Source organism: Siphateles boraxobius, unplaced genomic scaffold (assembly GCF_051911475.1).
Source record: "Siphateles boraxobius isolate OS27281-9 unplaced genomic scaffold, OSU_SipBor_1 130, whole genome shotgun sequence".
NCBI classification, from domain to species: domain Eukaryota; kingdom Metazoa; phylum Chordata; class Actinopteri; order Cypriniformes; family Leuciscidae; genus Siphateles; species Siphateles boraxobius.
In genome coordinates this window covers 40,220,910-40,239,774 of record NW_027508734.1, presented here as the reverse complement: position 1 = coordinate 40,239,774, position 18,865 = coordinate 40,220,910, and the positions used below count along the sequence as shown (strand labels likewise).

Genomic DNA, 18,865 nt, shown 5'->3' with positions numbered 1-18,865 from the left:
TTTAACACAAAGCAACCTTTTTATCTTTAACAACTGCTGTAATCTCATAATTTTTAACTTCAGATCAGGGAGACAGACATCAGAAATTACAACAACAAAAATAGGCCTCTTAATGGATAAAATTAAATAAGATAAATCTTACAGTCTCTGACATTGACCTGATATTCAGTCTCCCGTGTAATGTGAGTGAGGAAAAAGTAAAATAGAATTATGTAGTAACATAAATTGTAGTCCAAAAGTCTGATCATGTTAATAGATAATTTATTTTACTACAAGAATTGCATATCAATTAAAAATGATTTTTTTAAAATGATTTGTATTGTTACATTAAAACTGGCTGTTACACATGGTATGTTTCTATAGTCTATAAATACAGTATAATATTTCCCCCCAAGCCAGTACAAAATCCTTTATGCATTATAAGAATGTAAAAAATATATACACATTTCACACTGGGATATTTTTTTAAGTTGCTGGTTGTACAAGATTTCCATTACACGAGAATAGATGTTAAAACTTCATGCTGATTTGTACTCGGTTTTCGCCAAGATAAGCACCAACTAAGACAGGTTTACAGTAACCTATGCTTCTCCATCCATTTACGCTTCTTTCCATATGGTGATGTAAATCTCTTTCTGTCTAGTGTTAACACGCGTCAGCACACACAACGGCTGCAACCACAGTGCGGTCCCCCCATGATAACCGTCTGGATTGAGCGGAGTAGGGAACATCTCTAGGGTCTTCAAGTGGGCACCTTCCGTCCTCAGTGTTTCTTCGACTAGCCCACGACACCTCAAGAGGGCTCGACAGTGACTCTGGCCCCCACCGTCCCCCACTCAACTCAGCCCAGCTTACTGACCTCTACATCGAGTACCACTTGGACCTAACCACAATCTCACAATCTCTCCGCAACCCAACCATACGCGCCAACCCGTTTGACGGCCTCATTATGCTTCTGCGTCAACTCCACGGCGTAGCTACGTCGTCACTCCCATAGACAAAATAGGAACGTAATGACTGTAAATACTATACAATCTATACAAATAAACCAACAGACTCTTCAAGTTTTCAAGAAATCTACGAAACCGTAGCATGGCGGCCTGTACACAGCCAGAATCTTTCCGTCTCAACCACAGCCAGTTGCTGCTCCTTTCTGCTGCTTCAGATAAGTTCTTTACTGTACGACGCAACTCTTGGCCACTGAATCCGGCGTCTCTGAGGTAGTTGCATACAAAAACATACACTTTTTGAAGAAAACCGTGGATGGAGAAATTTGTCAGAATCTTAAATAAAACATCTCAATATAAAAAGAAAAAAAGTATTCCCCAAAATGGTGGGGCAAATTCATGCTCAATATTAACTCGTCACCGACTGTTTAAAAAAAATGTTTCAAAGCAGATTCACGGAGGCGGAAAGTGGATCCTTATAAGGAAACAGCTTTTTTGTATAAAGTTTGAAAGGGTTAAATCGTTGAAAACAATGGAATCGAGTCAACTACATTACCCATAATGAGCTGAATGTAGTGATGGGTGAAACAAAAGGCTTGTTCGACTTCATATAGCTCTGCGCAGACCGATCGGTGGCTGAATTGAAGCAGTGCATGCCGGTTAGAAACTTTGTCTGACTTGATGCCGCGGCGACGCCACATGACTGTGACGTATGCAAGTAGCGCGAGAGCGATTCGAGAGCAGCAGGACTCAGCCAGCGCAGATTCTCTTTCTTCTTTTTTATTTCTTTTTTTTTTTATGCTTTATTATTATGACAAACATGCTAGAAATGAAGAAAAATATGTATATATATATAAAAAAAATAATCATGAGGGTAAGACATCTTATATATCATTTAGTGTACACAAATTAAAGACATTACAATTTGAAATAGTTTTAATAGCTTTCTTATTTACTGAGGATGAAAAAGTGTTAAGGTATATTTTAAATTCTTTCAAAAAACAATAAAAATTGGTTTGTTATCGGTGAATTTACATTTATGAATGTAAAATTTACCAATAAAATAAAATAAAATAATAACAAAGCAGGCTTTTTTTTATTGGGGTCAGACTCAAAGTATCCGATAATGTCTTTAAAGGTTACTGTTATATATTGCTGGATATTATATTTAATAAATGTTTCAATATTGTTCCATAGTTGTTCAGTATAGAAACATGACCAAAATAAATGATAAACAGTTTCTGTGTGAACTTGGCAAAATGAGCATCTGGTGTCAATATTACTTTTACATTTAATCATAAAATATTTAACAGGGTAGAATTTATTTATTATTTTAAAGGACACTTCTTTTACTTTATTAGTTAGAAAATATTTCTGTTGTAAGGACCAAATCTTTTTACAATTTAAATTTTTAAATAAATTACTCCAATAAGAGATTGCAGGAGAAACAGAAATTATATTTTCAAGAAAAACGGATCGAACTTTATTCTTTCTTTCTTTTTTTCCTGAAAAACATATTTTACCTATTGGAGTTTAAGTTGGCTCAGGAAAAGTAGTAATTATGGTAGGAGAGTGAAAGCAGTTTTTTTAAGAGAGTACAGATTCCTGTTGGAATTGCTTCCATAACTAGGGCAAACTCTTTGGGGGTAACTGGAATATTGAATTCAGAAAGAAATTCAGTGGCCAGCGCAGGTTCTCCAGAGCAGCTGCATGCATGGACATCTATGGCTGCATGAGCTCTGATGACGACACAACTGTTCCACGATTGGCTGGATTCACCACATGACAACGATCACGTGTTTCGTGTTTATTCTCACACCTTTAAGTTCCACTAAAGCGCACAAATCATTTTTATAATTATTTTCATGTAGTCACGATGTTATAATGTGTAATGTTTATCAAAATAAAACTGATTAAAAAACGTTGATTCTACTTCATTGACAGTAACTTTATTCTTGTTCAAACAGACGCTGTATAAAGCAGCACATACAGTATTGAATGGAAATGTCTCTAAAACATATGTATTTTTTGCAAATATTGCATTTATTTCACTTCAGCTGTGGTAAAGTGTGCAAACACAACGTGAGCGGTCACTACGGGAACCAGAAAGTGTCCGACTTCACGTCTCTGTTTGCAGCTCCTCCACGCCTGCACGCGGCAACTCTCGCCGATCGGTTACATCCAGCCGCAGCCGATGTCGACAATATTATCGAACACACCTAAAACTTTACAAAGCTTCGATTCAATTCAATTGATCCAAGTGCTTCATAAAATGATAAAAAATGATTCACTGTTTTGAAGCATGCGAAACGCCACACACTGCCTGGTGGTCAGTGCTGGTCAAAACTCAGGCTAAACATGGATAAAAACACCTTTTACAAACCCATTGCAAATGCCTTATTGAAAGTAAAATCTATCAAATGCAATTAACTAATCATCTAATGAGATTATATATCAAGTGTCTGTTTAATATGTTTTTAATACATTTTCAGTGCTTGTTTTGTTTGTTCCATGGATGGCTTAGTTAAACAGACAAAATAAGAGACTATTAACTACTATTATTCATTTTAATTATACTAATAATGTCTAATAAAAACGTCTACAGAAGCCTCGTTTACTGAAATCACGTGACAGTTTCTTCACGCTCCGAATCACTGATTCGAAACAATAGATTCGTAAAGGTTTCGAAGCTTCATGAAGCAGCAGTATTTCGAAATCGCACATCACTACTAGCTGAATGTTGTCATGTGATCATGTCTGTGTCAGCAGCTAATCGATGAACCGATTTCAGTGGAGGCAGCAGCCTCATCTTTATTTCAGTTCCTCTCTGGAAAACATCTCATCTATGCTCTTCATCACGGTGCGGGATTAGCGAAGAACATAACGTTACGCTTGAGGTGGGACATCTGCTTTATTACATATCCTTCATACCTGGACAGTTTATTAGCTAAACAAATGCAGTGCTAAGTGAGTCATGTAGCAAGCGTTCGGGTGTCACGGTATGTTTTGTGCCTTTCTGATTTGTGTTTTTACCCTCTTAAGTGTAGTGAATGTAGAGTTCATTTTCTGTACGATTGAAATCGTGCCTATTAGGAGTAATTTAGTGTTTGATAAGTTGTCTTGACTTGGCCTAATGTTTTGATTGAATCTTATTGTCAGTGAACATGATCGTCAGTGTGTGGTGTGATGTAACTGCTATATTCTCAAACGACACTTATAAACTAATGTTACCACCATACCACTGTCCTCGGATATTTAGTTCAGACATTTCATTAAATAATCCTAAATCGCTATTGATCACCTTTTAATCAAGCCGCTTTAAAGATAAGGTTCAGACAGCGCTTTATTCCTTCTCTTGTGAACAGCATATTTCATTTCCTCGTCGCGTGTCTGAGATTTTTGCTTACTGATCAGATGAGAAATACAATTATGTCCCGTGACTCCCAGACTTGTCCTAAAGTGCAAACCTCTGTGTCATCAAAACCACCATGTGGACTGTGATCTTGACGTATTGTTCTCAAGTAAGCAAAAAATATCTGTTAGACAAGCCAAAAGCAAATACTCTACCATTCAAAAAGACAAGAAAGAAATGAATATTTTTATTGAGCGAAATTGCTCAGAAGTCAAAAGTATGATGCATCAAAAGATTTTTTATTTCAAATAAACCATGTGGTTTCTATTCATCAAAACAATTGAACGGTTTCCACAAAACTAAGCAGCACAACTTTCAACTGAAAATAAGAAATTTTTATTGAGCAGCAAATCAGCATATTAGAATGATTTCTGAAGGACCATGTGACACTGAAGACTGAAAATCAGCTTGGCCATCACAGAAAATAGACAGTTGTTTGAAATTGTAATAAGATATCAGACTTTTACTGTTTGATCAGCTGAGAAATACAATTATGTCCTGTGACTCCCAGACCTAAAAGTGCAAACCACACAATGTAATTTTATAATGCTCATAAGCCATTTTAGTCAATTTGTAAAACTACAATGTGATAAGGTCCCCTCTTTGTTCACAGATGACATTGAACACTGAACACGACTCTCTGTAACTGTATGGACCCTGTGGAGGTGTGTTTGCACCTTTTCCCCTCAATGGTGGTGGCTCTGACTGACAGCACAAGTGTGTTTACCTCTACTTTTACCACATGGTGTCCCTTTAAGTTTATCTGAGGGTGTGTGAGAAAAGCAAGCGTCATGTCCAGGGCGGACAGGGCGATTAACAGTGAAGTGGGCGATTGGGGCTACAGTGAGGATGCTGGAGAAAGGGCGTGGCTTCTGCAGAGTCCCAGCGTGGACTCCATCCAGCTGCCTAACCAATCAGACAACAGAAGGGGAGGGACATCTACATTAGGAGCTGTTTTTATTGTGGTGAATGCTGCTCTGGGAGCCGGACTTCTCAATTTTCCTGCTGCTTTCAACATGGCTGGTGGCGTCACAGCTGGAGTGACCCTTCAAATGGTGAGAGAGACTTATGGACTGTTGTAAATAAAACCAAAAAGCGTTCAATTAAAGACCGAGTCCTTTGAAGTTTAATGTTGTGAACTTCAAAGTTTGACTTATTCTTTTGCAGTGCATGATGGTCTTCATCATCACTGGGCTGGTGATCTTGGCTTATTGTTCTCAGGTAAGCATAGATCTGTATCAGACTCATCAAGAGAAAATGCACTTCCGTTTAGATTTTTTTGAAAGATATTAATACTTTTATTCAGCAAGGATGCATAAAATTTATTAAAAGTAACAGTAAAGACATTTATAATGTTACTAAAGTTGCTTCTAAATGTTCAAATAAATGCTGTTCTTTTTGGCTTTCTATTCATAAAATAATCCTACAAAGTGTATCATGGTTTCCACAAAACTATTAAGCACTGTCAACATTGATAATAAGAATTTTTTCTTGAGCAGCAGATTAGAATTATTTCTGTGATGCTGAAGACTGGAGTAATGATGCTGAAAATTCAGCTCTGTCTTAAAATGCATTAAAATATTAACTGTTTTTTATTAATGTGACTGTTTTTACTGTATTTTTGATTAAATAAATGCAGCTTTGGTGAGCATACGAGATTCCATGAAAATAAAACATTAAAAAAATCTTACCAACCCCAGAATGTTGTGTATATATGTAGTTTTCTAAATAAATGTCACAATGTGTTAAATTATTAAAGGTGCAGTGTGTGATTTTTAGCGGCATCTAGTGGTAAGATTACGAATTGCAACCAACAAAAGTTACGGTGGCCGACAGGAAAATGTCATCGTCTGAGACAGCAGAGAGTAGCCAGTTCAGCAATGAGCGCTGTTTGTTCGCTGTCGGCTACGGTAGAAACATGACGACACAATATGTCGACCTCCATAGAAGGGGGGTAACCGCGGTTATGGAGATATAAATGTCTCATTCTAAGGTAGTAAAAACATAACGGTTCATTATGCAAGGTCTTTATACACCACTGAAAACATAGTTATGAATCTTATATTGCATTTCTGTCAATAGATCCTCAGAAATATTACACAATGCACCTTTAATTACAAAAATCATTAAATCATTCAGTCTTAATTATTAGTTACTTTTTATTGTATTGACAGCCCTAGTTTCTGTAAAAAAAATAAAACTTTTGAATATTAACTTCACAATTGACCCTTTTCGCATTTCCGGTTTCTCAGAAGCAGAAGTCGTCATAGTTGGATTAACTTTTATAGCGGTGAATGAGAGACTACATTAAATATATATTTTTTTGTGTTCCCATTTGCTCAAATAGCAAAAGAAAACCTCTAAAATATTGTTTTCACAACTTTCAAAAAGAGGGAAAAAAGAGAGAGAGAGAGATGGCAGCAGTCAGAAGACAGAAAGATTATATTTTTACAGCCACTCCCAAAGCCGCTGTATTAGAAACCCTTCCACAGCAGCATTTAATAGTTTTTTGTAATTTAATGCAAAGGTAATATAATACAAAGTATAATATTATAAATGTACATTAAAAAAAAAATATATATATATATATAAAAAACTTTGCAGGATTTACGATGCTGATGACCGTAAAAACGCATCTTCACAGACTGTGAAAGGGTCTTAGAATTACAAAGGCTGAGATCCACTGGTTTAGACCCCACATCTTTCTTTTTAGGTAAGCAATGAAACAACGTATCAGGAGGTGATTCGTGCTGTGTGTGGGAAGGTTCTTGGTGTCATATGTGAGCTGGCCATCGCTGTTTACACCTTTGGCACCTGCATAGCCTTCCTTATTATTATTGGAGATCAGTTGGACAAGTGTAAGTATATCACATATACACAGATATGTCAAAATAGTCTGACTAGAGTTGTCTGATTTTCTGTCTTTCTTGCTACAGTGATTGGTGCTATAAATCATGAGTCAGAAACAACGATTATTTCACACTGGTACACAGATCGTAAATTCACCATCACTTTGACCTCCGTGCTGATCATTCTGCCTCTGTCCATACCCAAAGAGATCGGCTTCCAGAAGTATGCCAGGTAGGAATGTCCTTTTTCGTGTTTAACTGTGTAGTTTTGTCAATGCATCGCAGTGTTATATCACAGCTATGATGAGTGCAAATGTATTTCTGTAAACACAATTCCAATTCATTATTTAATCAGTGTTGGGGGTAACGCATTACCAGTAACTTGAGTTATGTAGTCAGATTACTCTTAAGTAACTAGTAACACATTACTTTTAAATTTACAAGTAACGCAAGTTTTCCAATGTATTGACTAACAGCTCTCCTGTCCACATGTTGAGAGAAATCAGGAGTAAGTGCAGAGGCGTTGGGTGTAAACTTGATGGTTATTGTAGTTCTAAACTAAATGTGAGCATGCATTTACTAATCTCACTTGCACAAAAAAAGATTCAGAATTACTCAAAATGAGTAAAATCAGTGAAATGCAAAATCAGTACGACGCAAACCTCCAATAATTAAATGTGTTAAATAAAACAAATATCTTTATACATTCAATCTCACTTTATTGACAAATGTAATTGCTTCTGATCTTCGATGATTCAGTTAAACCATAAGCAAAAAATAAAACTTTTAGATTTTTTGTTTTTATTGCTGAAGTAAGAGTGAAGTAAAAGTAACTTTATTCTTCTGTAATCCAGAACGACAGCACAGATGAAAGGTTTGTTTGAGCTGCGCCCACTATATACACGCGTTAATTTGCATTTCCTTCAGCCTTATTATTTAAATTTTGTTGTGTAAGGGCCTTTACATTTGCCCAAAAATAAAACAAACAAACAAGCCCAGCCCAGGTGAGAAAAAGTAACGCAAAAGTAACGCAATGCATTTCCTTTCTTAAAAAGTAAGTAACGCAATTAGTTCCTTTTTAAGGGAGTAACTCAATATTGCAATGCATTACTTTTCAAAGTAACTTTCCCCAACACTGTTCCTCAGTATTTGCTGTTTAAATCATATATGCATATTTGCACTGATTAATTTGTAGCACCCTGAGTGTTATCGGCACCTGGTATGTGACAATCATAGTCATCATCAAATACATCTGGCCCGACAAAGAGGTTTCTCCAGGAATCATCCCAATCAGGTCAGAAGTACATTTTATATAGTTATTTGAGAGAAACAATACAGAGTAAATTGTGATCACTATTATAATGTGATGTTGGCATTTTTCAGCCCTGCATCCTGGACCGATGTGTTTAATGCCTTGCCTACAATCTGCTTTGGTTTCCAGGTGTGTAAGTAGACTTTACTCTTGTAAACTCTTGTTTACTCTTTTTTTTTTTTTTGTCTCTTGCTAACCAAGGCTGCATTTATTCTTTGATGAATAGAAACCTAAAAAGAACTGAAACTGTATTTATTTGAAATAGAAATCTTATAATGTTTGACTAAATTGTCACATTTGACCAATTTAATGCATCTTTGCAGTATAAAAGTATTTGTTTCTTTCAAAAGATACAGACCCCAAACTTTAAATGGTAGTGTATCTGTCTGAATTCATTCTACTTTTGAAATCTAGCAAATCCTCATTGTCCTCACACTCTTTTTCCCAGTGTCATGTCAGCAGCGTTCCTGTTTTCAACAGCATGAAGAAGCCAGAAATCCGGCCTTGGTGGGCAGTTGTTACAGTCAGCATGATCATCTGCCTCTTTGTGTATACAGGCACGGGTGTGTGAGCTTAAATTTGCCAGCATATTTTAATGATAAAGCAGGAAGAACAAGTGATCTAATATGAGCTGGTTGTATAAGCTTTGGGCTTGTTCTTCTCCACAGGCGTCTGTGGCTTCCTGTCATTTGGCTCAAGCGTGAGCCAGGATGTTTTAATGTCATATCCATCTAATGACGTTGCGGTGGCCATTGCTCGAGCCTTCATCATCATCTGTGTTGTTACCTCATATCCAATTCTGCACTTTTGTGGAAGGTAACAGGCTTTCGTGGTCTATAGATGTGTGTCGATGAAGGATGCATATAGTCAGTCTAAAAGGATATGTGTATTTGTTTGTGCTTTAGGGCAGTGCTGGAAGGTTTGTGGTTGCGTTTTAAAGGAGAGGAGGTGGAGACAGATGTGGTGAAGGAACGGAGACGGAGGATAGTGCAGACACTAATCTGGTTTTGTCTCACACTAATTCTTGCTCTCTTCATTCCCGATATTGGACGAGTCATTTCACTAATTGGTGGTTTGGCTGCGTGCTTCATTTTTGTTTTTCCAGGTATTAAAATTAGAATGATTTCAGACTGTGCTTTTGCTTGTATCTCATTATTTTTTTCATCATTTTCATTCTTCTAATGTTTGTCTATAGGGTTGTGTTTGATTCAGGCAAAGCTTTCAGAGCATGATTTCAGATCAGCCAGGTAACTAATTTATTACTTATTAAAGGGTTAGTTCACCCAAAAATTGTGTCATTACTTACTCACCCTCATGTTGTTCCAAGGCCATAAGACTTTTGTTCATCTTTGAAATAGAAAGGAAGATTTCTTTACTTCAGATGAAGGACCATTTCACCAAAAGTTTGAAGTTTGTAAAAGTAATCCATATAAACTATACGCACACATAGAGCACATCAAATATGGTAAACGGAAGCTCAAACGTACTTACTTTCTTGCTTGACTTTTGAGATTCTGTTTACCATATTTAATGGGCTCTTTGTACTTTGATCAATGAATAAAAGCCTAAATTAAATGTATTTATCATATAAGGCAATCATGTCTTTTAGGAAGACTTAATTAAACTTAATTAAGATTAAACCGCTTGATTTATATGGATTAGTTTTACAGTTTCTTTTTGGTGGAATGAACTTTCAATGGAGGAACAGAAATTAAAAAAAACATCTTCATTTTTGTTTTTTTGTGTTCAAATATGAACAAAAGCCTTATGGGTTTTGGAACAACGTGAGGGTGAGTAAATGATAAGAGTATTTTCATATTTGGGTGAACTAACCCTGTAAACAATATTGCCTAATATATATGCCTAAAGATTTGTGTATTAACCGATAACCTAATTATTTCTCTGTAGTTGGAATGCAATGGTGGCCTATGGAGTCATCATGGTTACAATTGGCGCGTTCATCTTCGGCCAGACCACTACGAATGCTATCTACAAAGATATCATCAACAGCCCATAGGGAGGGGGAATGGGGTTGTTTGACCTCACCAATATTGGGCAATGAACCAATAGAGATTGTTAAAACATGGGAATGAAGACTGTCCAAAAATCATGTCTAACACTGACCTCTATTACATCTTCAGTAGACTGTTTTAAATGTCTCATATTGCAAAGCATGCAGTCCAACAGAAACCTGTACCTCTTGATGTAGTGGATCAACCACCAGCATGCAACATCAACCTCTCTTCTCTGGCTGTTTGTAAATGGAAGACTCACTGGAAAGGAGCTATACTTCTCTAATCTGAATGGATGTGGACATTGTGTTAAATGCTCCTAAGTTAGATCTTCCAAATATAGTCTATTTCTTTTGAAATGTAAATTTGTCCCATTTCCCTTCTTTTTAAGTTTTATATATTTTTTTAAGAAACTGATTTTATGATGGCCTTATATACTTGACATTGCAAATATGGGCAGTGTTCATAATGTTTACCCTTAAAATCTCATTGCAAACTTTGTTTTTCTCGATGACTTGCACTGCCAAACGTAATTCTATAGTTCCAAAAAATCTTGGAAGACTAATAGTGTGTGTCGTGTGTATATATACACCACTTTAGACTGAAAGTGACAATTTAAGATGTTTTTCAGAGTATACTTGAAGAATGGTTTTTATTTTTAATTTGATGCATTGTTGTTGTTTTAGCTAGATTTTCTAAATGCGCTTTTTATGAAATAGTTGTTTTGGCCAAGGATGCAACAATCTCTGGTTTTATAAGTTCACTGATACTTGAATGACTGTAATGAAGACTAAATTATTAACTTGAAAACTTCTGCATTCAATTGCATTAAATTTAGTTTTAGGGTGGAATCATTGGTATTGAAAATGAGCATTCCTCTAGTATATTCCTTTGAACCATTCTCTAAACAGTTAAATTGTGTAAGTCACATTGGTGTGCTGGTTTCTTTTGCACCACATGGTCCAGTTGTCAATTGTGTACGCATATTAGCAAAATTCTTATGTCATATCTCATGGATTTAATCAGTAAACACTAGCATGCATGTTTGCCTTTTCCTCAATCATTTATTATTGTATGTTTACAGTTTCAGTGCAATCACTAAAGGGATGTTCCACATTATACTGCTCTTGTGTTCTTTTTTTCTTCAACTACAAGATGCTGTCATGCATTCAACTAAACAATATAAAATGTAACACTCAGAAATTGTAAATGGTTGGCCAAATCATGAAGGCTCAGTTTAAATTAGTCTATAAGACTAACTCATATCATTTAGGGCAGGAGATGGAGGACGTTTCCAAGTTTCTTCTGCAATGCTTCTACAGGATTAATTCGATTTATTGTGTTTTACGCTTTTTGTACACCTAAAGACTTTGAAAAGATTTAGAAAAGACTTTATACGATTATCAGCTCACATCTAAAGACTTGGGTTCACAGTTTTTAGTCTCAGACTAAAGACTTGCGATAATATCAAACATGTTTGATATGAAAGACTAGAGAAAGACTGGCATAAATCGGGTGGCTGACTGCAGATTATCACCTCACATTTAACGATCGAGACGACGGGAGCGCGCCGAGACTCCAGTAAGATTCCTAAAGACTGCCGGTCTTTAGTCTGGGACTGTGGAAATCCTTTGGTGTACGCCCGGCATTACTGATACACTTTGTGGTGAAAAAAAAAACTCACCCAACTACATAGCTGTAAATTATTTTGTTTGTGTGTCTGTACATAATCACTATCATGCTTGGTCAGTTTGGATTGCTGAATTATAAATATGGTTAAACTATACAACATTCCATTGAAAAAAGAAGTTAAACATAAAACTTTGCTACTGGCAAAATCTGTAATTAATTGATAGATCATTACACTGGAAATGCATAGAAATTTGAAAGGTAAGTATATTCAGCTAAAAAAAGGAAATATAATTCAGATATATAGTTTGGTTACATATTTCTTGGACATTTCAAGTTTTACTTTAATTAAAAAATATGCTGCAATTGTGGAGAATACATCATACTGAAACATGTCCATTTTACTTTGCATATAGGCCTAGTTTGTTGTTTTGGCGAACCGCGAGATAACTGCAATTAAAAGTTCTTTCTATTAAAAGTTAATTCTATTTAATCTCTAATCAATTCTAAAAAAAAAATATTGAAAATTATGTGAAATTTTAGATGTTAAGTAAAAACATGTCACATACTTGTATAATTATTAAATAAACAATACATGTTATGCTTTTATTCAGATCTGACCTTAATTTCTTTGATAATTATTCACATAAAATATATCAGGTTCGGTTAACGAGGGGTATACACATATTTCTACACTCATCTCAAGCATGTGCTTAATAAAATATCAAGTAATGTTAAAAAGCTATTGTTTTTATACATTGCATAAAATTGCTCTAATAGCCTATATTTTTTCTACCTAGCTGATCGAACTGATCAAGCAAAGAAGTAATTCAATTCATTTGTTACGAGGATCCTTGATATAATCTGTTAATAGTCGATAAACTGAGAAAAAAAAGTTTGGAAAAACAGAACAAGGTGATTGCTTACACACACATGTAGACAGTAAAAACCATAGGTCAAAACCAGCTCGGTTGGTTAGGTAAGCGGAAGTACTGCGTCTAGTTGATGTTTGTCAGCATCACCTGACAAATGTAAAAGTCATATGACCGTGAGAGGAAGGGAAACTCAAAGCCCACGGTCAGGCAGCAAAAGGTTGCAGCTCGCAGGAGTCTTCGAGGTCCATGTCCATCAGACTCTTTTTTTACAGTCTATGATCAGACTATGTAAAATGTTTTCTCTCCATGTCTTCCTCTGTCTTCTGTCCTTGTCTGTGCATGTCGTGAGCGGCATGTATGATCCAGACGAGGTGCTGGATCTGCCGGGCATGTCTTTTAAACCCAATTACCGTCAGTGGTCAGGCTATCTAAAGGCTAGTTCGGGCAAGTTTTTGCACTATTGGTGAGTTAAGTCTTTTTGTTTGTTTGTTTTTTCTGAGCGTGAATGTGCAGCATGTTTTGTTTGTGATGAGGATATGTTTAGGTGAATGGCCTTTCCGCCTTCACACCGAATTAAAAATAAAGACGTTTCAAAAAAAAAAAAACATGTTATTCTATATTTTTTGTGTGTTTTTTGTTTGTTTGAAGTAGTTGAAATATATATATTTTGTATTAAAATATTTTGGCGATATCATGGTACATTGAATGGGTTGTGATATAAACTAAGACACAATAATAGTGTACCAAATTCATACCATATCATGTGCATGTCTAGAAAAGCATAGTATTACATTTTGTACATAACTTATAGTATAACAATTTTGGTTTTGAAATCTTAGTGTGAGTACGAGTAACGTTAGTAGCTCTGCAAGCAAGGTTTGAGTCTCCTCAGTAAGGCATAAAATATATGTTTTGTGTATTAATAATGGCATTGATGAGAGTGTGTATATGTTACAGGTTTGTGACGTCTCAGAGGGACCCGCTCAAGGACCCAGTCTTGCTGTGGCTGAATGGAGGTCCGGGCTGCAGCTCTTTGGATGGGTTTCTATCAGAGAATGGACCCTTTCATGTAGGTTGATTACTACTTCCGTTCATTTTAAAAATGACAATTACTCAAGAGGGTTAGTCCTACAGAAAAACGCGATGTTGAGTTCTGAATTGTTCTAAATTGCTTTTCTGTTCAACACAAAACCATAAACATTGTTTCCTCTGTGTGTGTGTGTGTGTGTGTGTGTGTGTGTGTGTGTGTGTGTGTGTGTGTGTGTGTCTATCTATCTGTGGTCCTTAGGTCAATGATAATGGAGCCATTCTTTACGAGAACGAATTCAGCTGGAATAAAATTGCCAATGTGCTGTATCTTGAGTCTCCTGCTGGAGTGGGTTACTCCTACTCAGATGACCAAAAATATCAAACCGATGATGATGAGGTAAGTATGCAAACATTCATAGACATTAATAGCCTTTAAAAACTTCTGAAAGCCTGAATATGTATATTTTCTTTAGGTGGCAGATAACAACTACCTGGCTTTGCAAAGCTTTTTCACCAAGTTCCCGAATTTCACCCAGAATGAATTTTTCATTTTTGGCGAGAGTTATGGAGGCATCTATGCACCCACACTCAGTCTGAGAGTTGCCACTGGAGGCCAGCTTAAAGTGAACTTTAAGGTAAATTAAAATAAGCTTGATTCATTTTTAAAATGTAATTCATTTATGTGCTTGTACTTGAAGACAAATGTCTGTTGAAAGGTTTATTTTTTTATTTCTCATTTATGTACTTTTTTAAATTCTTCGTTTGGTTTCTTTTGCAGGGCTTTGCTGTTGGAAATGGCATTAGTAGTTTTGCACTAAATGATCAATCCCTAATCTACTTTGGTAACTATCATGGCCTGTTTGGAGAACAGTAAGCTAAATCAATTATTCCTACAGTATATGTGGCCACTCATGTGTATTTATATTACAGTAATGACAATGAATATTTTAATTAAAGTGTTGTTGCTTTTTTTCTATGCTTTTTTGCTTGTAGGTTGTGGAAGGATCTGAATGACAACTGCTGTCAAAATGGAGTCTGTAACTTCTACAATAATTCTAAAGAGTCCTGCTCTGACATGGTAACGTGAATACATCCACATGCTCGATGCTTGTTGTACAACCCTGAAATCAAAATGTACAATTCTTGCTTAAATGAAATATTGCATAATATTGTTTTTCATTATAAATGATTTATTCGATTTATTCTGTTAAAAAAAATGCTTGTGCCCTCGTAATTTCAATCAAAATAACTACCACTCCCACTTGCAGCGACTTCTCCTCTGTGGTGTTGTGTTTTTCGGCGTGAGAGCGGGACAACCCGTCACTTACATGAGATCACACCAATAGCAAACCACAATGATCCAATCAATTCCTGATGGACAAAATCAAGTCTACTTTTTTTCTTGTCCGAGAAGCCAGATATACATCACATTAGGGAAGAAAAAACTATCGCAACTTCCTTTTCATGCCGACTTTGTGACTAGTCTTCTGTGTTTTGCAGGTATCGCATGCATTTAAAATAGTCTATAGCTCTGGGTTGAATACATATGCGCTGTATCTTGACTGTGCTGGTGGTGTCACATCTCAGAGAGCCATGAAGCACCTTTTTATAAACTTCAGGAAACATTGGGAAGCTAATCAGGTGAGGCCTGTTTGCTCTACTCATGCAGCCTTCCAACATCTACTTTAATAAACTAGAGAGAACAAAAAGGTGAATTGTGCTCTCGTTTGTATGTTCAGTTAGTTGGAAATACTCCGAGTGTTCAGGGAGTTCCTCCATGCATCAATAGTACCGCTCAGATAAACTGGCTTAACCGAGGAGATGTGAGAAAGGCGCTGCACATTCCTGATGTCCTACCACCATGGGACATCTGCAGGTAAACTGACACCTGTCCTGACTGTGTGTGTGCATAGGATCATGTGTGCAAGCATACAGTGTTTCTCCTTTGTATGCAGTGATGTTGTGGGAAACCAGTATCACACTATTTACGAAACTGTGAAGGACGTCTATTTGAAGCTGCTGGCTTTGGGTCTGAGAGCTTTGGTCTATAATGGAGACACCGATATGGCTTGTAACTTCCTTGGAGACCAGTGGTTTGTTGAGCAGCTTGGACAGAAGGTAAGTTCTTCGAGATGTTCGAAAGAATTTATAGCACCTTCTAGGTTTAATGTTTGGTTTTCTACTTCAAGGCAAGCACACAGTACCGGCACTGGATTTATGATAACCAGATTGCTGGGTTCTACCAGCAATTTGGCAACATCACTTTCCTCACAGTCAAGGTAAGTTTTTTGTTGCTTTTTTCCAAGTTGTAGTAATACTTTACTTTTCCAGCTTCAATAAGATCCATTAATGTGCGACCTCTGTTTGTAATCTTTATAGAGATTCATATGACTGGCTCTAATCAGTTAGACATTCAGTTTAAAAACTAAAAAAAAAAACTGTTATTGTAGTGATATGCCTAAAAATGTAGCTGGTTTCCATTTTATACATTTTCTAATTGGCAATAAATATCATAGGCTGCAAAATATACAATACCTTTAGAAGTTTGGGGTCAGGATGTTTTTTGAAAGAAATGAATACTTTTTCAGAAAGGATGGATTAAATTGATCAAAACTGACATTAAAGACAACTATAATGTCACACAAGGTTTCCGTTTTAAATAAATGGCACTCTTTCAAACTTTCTATTCATTAAAGAATACAGAAAAAAATGTATCACTGTTTTTACAGAAATATTAAGACAAAACAGTTTAAAACATTTATCACATAGCCGTGCATCTTGAAAAAAACGATATGCATGTATTAAGTCTAATTCACTAATCAAAATAACAAAAGCAGTCAAATGTCAAAAGATTCTGTTTTAATTACAAAATAAGTATCATTTAATTTACAATCTGCAAAGGAGGACTTCATGTAAAACATGAGTTTATAAAAAAAAAATAAAGCCTGTAATTTTCTGTCGCTGGTTGAGTGCAGTAAAATGCACAGATGTACAAAAGCAGAAAACATCTTGGTCATGTTCTTCTGTCACTTGAAATCAGGATTAGGCGTAACATTATGTCATACTAGTGAAAATCTGCTGAGAATTGATTAAATAGTTCTAACCTGGCTCAGAGGAAGATGGGAATCATGTCTTTAAGGTGTAATTTTATATATTAATACATTTTATATAATATTAATTAAGGGGTAATGCAAGACTTATTCACCTTACAAATGGTTGTTGAAAGCAAAAATGCTATGAAATTCAAAACAGATGCTATTTTTTTTGGTAAGAAAGAAGTATCGGATTTCATTCAGCAAATAAGGTTTTGTGGTGTAATAATAGTATATGTTTCTTGAGCACCAAATCAGCATATTAGAATGATTTCTGAAGGATCGTGTGACTCTGAAGACTGTAATGATGCTGAGAGTGTGTGAGTGTGAGTGAGTGAGAGAAATCATTCTTATCAAACCTTTTGTGACATACAACTCTGCTCTTCCAGGGTGCAGGTCACATGGTTCCTCAGTGGGCTCCTGGTCCATCTCTAAAAATGCTACAGAGTTTCCTGTCCAATAAGCCTTACTGAACTTCCTACAGACCATATCCTGTCTTAAAGCACCAAATCAGATTTTCAGAGGTTGTCCTGGATTGATTTAAAGAAAGTGTGAAATTTGACATGAAGCTGTAAGACAGTTTTCTCAGGGACTGCTGTGTGTATTTGCATATGTTTGGGAATTTAGTTAAATGGTTTTTATTTTGTTATTTGTATGAATCTTTTTTATGCCTTTTTCACGGGGGGTGGTTCTCATAGTGATATTTCTAAAAACATGAACTTTTAAAAATCACATAATCACTGTAATGTAAACACGAGATCTTCTTAAAACAGTATTGATGGATATCACATAGTTTTAAAATGCTCAAATTATGTCTTTGCATTATTGGTTTGTTTTATGACAAGACTCTGTTTTGTAAGTTGTTGAATAAAGTATACTTACAAAAAAATTAGTCTTTATTTTGTTTATACCCTTGAGACAATAAAACTGCCAGGTAAAAAAAAAAACTGACAGCAAAATTATACTCATAATTAATATGCATCTATGGTTATAAATGGTTTACAAACCCATCTGATTCTCAAATCATCTAAGAGTTGTTATATGGATGAGCATATAATGCTATATTTGACAAAAGATGTGGTACAGTATGGAAATTCAACCTAAAAATAAGTTTCAAATTTTCAAGTTTTCCACATGGAACTAGAAATATAAACTGGAAAATAATAAAACCCTTTTGTAGTGTTATGTGTCTGCACTCCTCAAAACATTGTACCTGCTAACGATTTGACTAATGTAGGGGTGTAATGATACCAACATGTCATGATTCGATACATATCTCAATACTCAACTGACGATACTATATTATTGCGATACTCCAAGACATGATAAAAGGTTAACAAAAAATGTACTGTTGATTAAAATGCTTAATTGGTTTTTACATTGTGGGTGTAAATGAATAGGCTTGGACTTGGTGCTGATAACCCAATGCACGGGAGAATAGTGACACCAGAATAAAAATATTTATGATTCTGAAGCTGAAAATACAGAATTATTTTAGATGAATACGTATGCTTGCACTGTCACTAGATATATTTAAAATAATCTTGGCCACTTTTTTTCTGGCAACATAAGACATTTGGCATCATTAGGACTAACAAATATTCCCCCATTGCATTATACATTATATTCAACATTATATATAGTAGTTTAATGTCTGACACTGAAACTCTGTAAACTTGAATTTGTTTTCACACAGTAATTTTCATTT

General features: G+C 35.6%; 2 protein-coding genes across 2 annotated transcripts; both read left to right on the top strand.

The window, feature by feature from the left end:
- The first annotated feature begins 3,700 nt into the window (after positions 1 to 3,700).
- On the top strand, positions 3,701 to 11,651 carry slc38a7 (solute carrier family 38 member 7). Its single transcript, XM_077229480.1, has 13 exons — positions 3,701 to 3,844; positions 4,973 to 5,024; positions 5,118 to 5,414; positions 5,527 to 5,580; positions 7,073 to 7,217; positions 7,296 to 7,440; positions 8,404 to 8,502; positions 8,592 to 8,649; positions 8,969 to 9,083; positions 9,189 to 9,336; positions 9,426 to 9,625; positions 9,716 to 9,767; positions 10,429 to 11,651. The coding sequence occupies exons 3-13, from the start codon at positions 5,151 to 5,153 to the stop codon at positions 10,535 to 10,537; spliced, it is 1,389 nt and encodes a 462-aa protein (XP_077085595.1). The 5' UTR covers positions 3,701 to 3,844; positions 4,973 to 5,024; positions 5,118 to 5,150; the 3' UTR covers positions 10,538 to 11,651.
- Positions 11,652 to 13,190: 1,539 nt separating this feature from the next.
- On the top strand, positions 13,191 to 18,104 carry LOC143737685 (lysosomal protective protein). The gene is made up of 11 exons (XM_077229476.1): positions 13,191 to 13,499; positions 13,994 to 14,105; positions 14,325 to 14,462; positions 14,539 to 14,700; positions 14,844 to 14,935; positions 15,059 to 15,143; positions 15,566 to 15,706; positions 15,805 to 15,941; positions 16,021 to 16,183; positions 16,255 to 16,344; positions 17,547 to 18,104. The coding sequence occupies exons 1-11, from the start codon at positions 13,204 to 13,206 to the stop codon at positions 17,628 to 17,630; spliced, it is 1,500 nt and encodes a 499-aa protein (XP_077085591.1). The 5' UTR covers positions 13,191 to 13,203; the 3' UTR covers positions 17,631 to 18,104.
- Positions 18,105 to 18,865: the final 761 nt, after the last annotated feature.